Here is a 6034-nt window from a genome sequence, read left to right on the forward strand (position 1 = left end):
GGTATGATGTAGTTTATATTTAATGTGCTCTAGGTCACTTTTTTTCCTTCTGGGTTATTTTGATAGGTAGAATTTTTACATTGATATTCATAAGTAAAATTGGTGTGTAATTTGCTTTTTTGGTTATCTTTCAGGTTTTGGTATTAATGTTATATTTCACATAAAAAAATTGGAAATTCTCCTCTTTTTCCTTTTATAACATCTTGCAGATCATGAAAGGAAATGTTCAAATTCCCACGTGAATCTCTCTGGGCCTTTTTGATTTGTTTTTAGGGGATTGCTTTTTCATATTTTTTCTCTTTATTTTAGGGAAGTAGGCTCATACAGCTCTTCTACCTCTTACAGGTTCGGTTTTGGTAATCTGCATTTTCCAGAAAATTATTTATGTCAAGCAGTTTGTAAAAGTTTATTTTAATAGAGCCCTACAAAATAGTTTTATGATTTTTTAACTTCCTACTTTTGTTTTTAACTCTATCATTTCTTCTTACTTTATTTGTACATTCTGCATTCTCCCTTTTATTTACCCAGCAGTTCATCTGTTTTGTTTCAGATCCCATTTTTAAACACAATCAAAGCTATTTGTATTCCTGTCTTCCTCTACTCATTCATATTTTTCCTGGGATCTCCTAAAGCTTAGAAAATAGGAGATCTACGCACATGAGATTTACTTTATAATGGAAAACTAAACCTTAAGCCAAGAATCCATCCCATGAAAGCATATTTTCTGAAATTTTCTTCATTTTACAATATTGGAAAATTTTTCAAGTGATATTTATTTGCAATCTGTTTTAGGAGAAATCTGGGGAACTGATGAGCATCAGAAAATCCAGGACAGACTTTTGACACAATTTGAAGATAAATTCACAAACACACTGACTGAAGAAAAAGTCAACGAATGTCATAAGAAATTTGCAAATGCATTTCCTCTTAACTCGGACTTTTTTCCTTCCGGTCACAATCTCTATGAATATGACTTGTTTGAAAAGTGTTTAGAACATAATAATTTTGACTGTCATAATAATAATAGAATCCTTATAAGAAAGGCACATTCTGATTATAACGAACCTATGAAATCATTTTGCATTAATCCATCCTACCTTGTGGTAACCCCCTTTAAGTGTAATCATTGTGGGAAAGGATTTAGTCAAACCTTGGACCTCATCAGACACCTGAGAATTCATACTGGAGAGAAACCTTATGAATGTAAAAAATGTAAGAAAGCTTTCAGCCACAAGGAAAAACTCATTAAACATCATAAAATCCATAGTAGGGAACAGTCTTATGAATGTAATGAATGTGGGAAAGCTTTCATTAAAATGTCAAATCTCATTAGACATCAAAGAATTCATACTGGGGAGAAACCCTATGCATGTAAGGAATGTGGGAAATCCTTCAGCCAGAAATCAAATCTCATTGATCATGAAAAAATTCATACTGGAGAGAAACCGTATGAATGTAATGAGTGTGGGAAAGCATTCAGCCAGAAGCAAAGCCTCACTGCACATCAGAAAGTTCATACTGGGGAGAAACCTTATGCATGTAATGAATGTGGTAAAGCCTTCCCTCGAATTGCATCCCTTGCTCTTCATATGAGAAGTCATACAGGAGAAAAACCTTATAAATGTGATAAATGTGGAAAAGCCTTCTCTCAGTTTTCCATGCTTATTATTCATGTAAGAATTCATACAGGCGAGAAACCCTATGAATGTAATGAATGTGGAAAATCCTTCTCTCAAAGTTCAGCCCTTACTGTACATATGAGAAGTCATACTGGTGAAAAACCTTATGAATGTAAGGAATGTAGAAAAGCCTTCAGCCACAAGAAAAACTTCATCACACACCAGAAGATTCATACTAGAGAGAAACCTTATGAATGTAATGAATGTGGGAAAGCTTTCATTCAGATGTCAAATCTTGTTAGACACCAGAGAATTCACACTGGAGAAAAACCCTACATATGTAAGGAATGTGGCAAAGCCTTTAGCCAGAAATCAAATCTCATTGCCCATGAAAAAATTCATTCTGGAGAGAAACCCTATGAATGTAATGAATGTGGTAAAGCCTTCAGCCAGAAGCAAAACTTTATAACACATCAGAAAGTACACACTGGAGAGAAACCTTATGATTGTAATGAATGTGGTAAAGCCTTTTCTCAAATTGCATCCCTTACTCTTCATCTGAGAAGTCACACAGGAGAAAAGCCTTATGAATGTGATAAATGTGGGAAAGCCTTCTCTCAGTGCTCACTGCTCAATTTACATATGAGAAGTCATACTGGTGAGAAGCCCTATGTATGTAATGAATGTGGAAAAGCTTTCTCTCAGAGAACTTCTCTTATTGTGCATATGAGAGGTCATACAGGTGAGAAACCCTATGAATGTAATAAATGTGGAAAGGCCTTCTCCCAGAGCTCATCCCTTACTATACATATACGAGGTCATACAGGTGAGAAACCCTTTGACTGTAGTAAATGTGGAAAAGCCTTCTCTCAAATCTCATCTCTTACACTTCATATGAGAAAACATACAGGTGAGAAGCCTTATCATTGTAATGAGTGTGGTAAGGCTTTTAGCCAAAAGTCACACCTTGTTAGACACCAGAGAATTCATACTCAGTAGAAATAGAAACACTGAATATTGTAAAGATGGAAAGGCCTTCAGAATTAGCACCTCCTTTCACATTACATAATTGGTTCTAGAGTAGAAAACTATGAATGTGGAAAGCCTTTTGAAGAAGTCACACAATTGTGAAACATGGGAATTCTTACACAACATGACAAATTGTGTAACGAATAAACTGAATATCAAAAACCTTCATAGACCTCTATTGATATTTATTCAGCATCCTTATTAAAATATGAAGCAAGATATCTGCTACCAGCATATCAGCATTATAGCTGAGCTCCTATGCTAGCCATTGTATTAAGCAAGATTGGGGGGAAAAGAAACTATAAAAAGATCATCTTACACAAGAAATAGTTCATTTAAAAATGTGTTGATATAAAATGTCTAAGGAAAAACACAGCATTAACTACAAGACACACACATATATAAAGAAGTTACAAAACATTTGGAAGGGCACAAAATAGGACCTGAAATTTTGAGAAAAATAACATTGTCTGAAAACACATTTTCAAAAATGTAAATTCATAAATCTCTAAGGTACTTCCACTCAGAGTTTTCACTAAATTTTAAGAATTTCATAAACTGACTTAATATTATAGATGAGAATATAAAGGACCACAAATAGCTGAAACAAGTGAAAAACAAAAGAAGACACAGTCTACTAGATAGCACCACATATTTAAAACTGGTGTCTAAACAATGTGTCCTTGATAAGTAAATAAATCAGTGGAAACAAAACAAGGATTGAAGAAAGGAGACATGGAAATTTTGTGTATGGTATTGCTATTGAAGTCATTGGAGAAAGAATGGCCGATTCAATAAATGGAAGAGTCATATGAACAAAAAAATGGTATCTCTCTACTTTATACCATATACAAAAATAAAATCCAGATGGAGTGAAGACCAGAATATAAAAAGCAAAATTCTAAAACTATGATGAAAATGAAATAGATTTATTACTTTAGAATAACTGGATCACTCTAAGAACACATAAATATGAAATAGTCGTTTCTATTTTGGTGTATTGCCTTCAGAGGCACACAGATACGAGCACGAAGATACACATCTCTGTGTTCATCATGGTTTGTATTACACTAAATTGGACATAAATTCTCAGTAGAAGGACAGATTAATACCATGTAATTATTGCTATGATAGAATACGTATTTAGAGAAAAGGTACAAATTTGACATATAGTTACATAGATCACAGTATAAATATTGAGAGAGAAAAATGTACAATGAAAAGATGTAACATTTGTATAAGTTTAATAAAATAATGCAAAAAACAGTACTGTGTATTGGTCATAGATCCATTTATGACATTGGTTGCCTTTCAGAAAGTGGGAGGTGTTTAAATGGAATTGTTATATTTGTCTGTGACATTTCTTTAATAAAAGAATGAAAGCAAATATAATGGTCGTAACAAATCTGGTTGTTAAGATTATGTTGCTATCTTTTGTATTCTTTCTTGCCTTATTTTCCTGTTTCTCTAAAATAAGATTTAAATGGGTGAAGGACAAGACCTACAGAAACAACTTAAAAATGTATTATGATCAAATACTAACATTTATAGAAAATTATCTTTACTAACACACAAACCAAACTAAATTAAGATACTTTGCTTACCCTCTTTTCACAATGTTAATTCAGATAATAAAAACCAGCAGTACATACATAGCATTTACTTGATGCGAATTTAAAAATTTATTTTTATTTTAAACACAAATTCTCTAGTTGAAAGCAGTGAAGAAACAAAAGAAATAGTCAATTGTGGAGATAATTGGCTCTCCATCTGCAAAAAAAAAATCACCTACATTTGGCTTGGTTTCAGATTGAAGAGAGAACATTCATACATACTATAAAACATGATGTTCTGACAATGTCAAGCCAAATATAATATGCGTGCATCAGAGGAGAAGGAATTTTAGCATATCTCAACAAAGCTTTATTTGGTTTCTGAATCCTTAAATGAGGGTGCAGATGCTGGTGATTTTAGATGTGTGAGATATGTGCCCAGTGGCTATGAAAGCTCATTTCCCTGTACCACATCTAAAATGTTTTGTATTTAGACCTCCCAAATATTTATGGAACTTGCATTTCCTTTTCTGTGAATACCTCTTTCATATATTTTGTCTGTTTTCTACTGGGACTTTCAAAGATGTTTTTATTGGGGCACCTGGGTGGTGCAGTTGGTTGAGTGTCGGACTCTTGGTTTCAGCTCAGGTCATGATCTCTGGGTCCTGGGATTGAGCCCTGAAACAGGCTCTGTGCTCAGCTTGGAGTCTGCTTGAGATTCTCCCTCTGCCTTCCACCCACTCTCTCTCAAATAAAAAATCTTTTTTCTTAAAAAGATCTTTTTATTTAGAAATAATTATAGATTTATAGGAGGTTGCAGAAATAATACCCTGCAGTACTGTTTGTGTATCCTACATCATTTCCCCTAATATTAACATTTTACATAATTAAAGTACAATATCAAATTCGACATTGGCACAATCTGTACGTTACCAGATTTCAGTCGTTCTGCACGCGCTTGTGTATGTGTCCATGTAGTTCTATATGGTTTTATCTTGTGTAGGTTAACTGCCACCACAATCAACATATAGAACTTCCACCACCACAAAGATCCCTCACCCTTAACCCCTTCCTCCCCTCTCCTTCCCAGGCCTCATCTTTGGCAAGCAGTAATCTCTTATATAATCTTGTTACATCAAGAATGTTTTATAGGGGTACCTGGGTGGCTCAGTTGGTTAAGTGTCTGACTCTTGATTTTGGCTCAGGTTATGATCCCAGGATTGTTAGATCGAGCCCTGTGTCAGGCTCTGCACTGGGCATGGAGCCTGCCTGGGAGTCTCTCTCCCTCTCCCTCTTCCCCTCCCCCCCCCCCCCCCGCGTGCCTTGCTCTTTTTTTTTTTTAAACACTTTCTAAATGGAATCGGGGGTGCCTGGGTGGCTCAGTCATTTAAGCATCTGGCTCAGGTCATGATCTCAGGGACATGAGATTGAGTCCCACATCAGGCTCTGTGCTAAGAGCGCAGAGTCTGCTTGACACTCTTTTCCCCTCCATCCCTCTCTTCCTCTTCTCAAATAAATAAAATCTTAATAAATAGAATCATATACTATATAACCTTCTGAGAATATTGTTTTTCATTCAACATGCTTCCCTTGAGATAAATCAATCCCCATTGTTCCAGATACAATAATTTTTGTTTTTTAAGTTTCTCAGTATTTTTCCATGGTATGGAATATACCATGATTTCTCTAACCATTGAGCCTTTGAAAGACATTGGTTAGTACCAATTTTTGGTTAGTACACAGACCTGCTATGAACATTCATCTGCCATTTTATTGGTTGTTTTGTTCCATTTTGTTCTCTGTCCTTTTCATGCATTACTGCAGGTTACTTTA

General features: G+C 34.8%; 1 protein-coding gene across 3 annotated transcripts in view; it reads left to right on the plus strand.

Moving 5' to 3' along the window:
• ZNF569 (zinc finger protein 569) overlaps positions 1-3914 on the plus strand; it is a 52896-nt gene extending 48982 nt beyond the window's left edge. For all 3 annotated transcript variants that reach the window (XM_045786184.2, XM_045786174.2, XM_045786192.2), the window contains exon 6: positions 793-3914. In XM_045786184.2, the coding sequence (XP_045642140.1) occupies positions 793-2618 (1826 nt within the window). In that variant the 3' untranslated portion in view covers positions 2619-3914. The remainder of the gene's footprint in view (positions 1-792) is intronic.
• The last annotated feature ends 2120 nt before the right edge of the window (positions 3915-6034 follow it).

This window comes from Ursus americanus, chromosome 21 (assembly GCF_024610735.1).
Source record: "Ursus americanus isolate L20-20 chromosome 21, mUrsAme1.1.p, whole genome shotgun sequence".
Lineage (NCBI taxonomy): Eukaryota > Metazoa > Chordata > Mammalia > Carnivora > Ursidae > Ursus > Ursus americanus.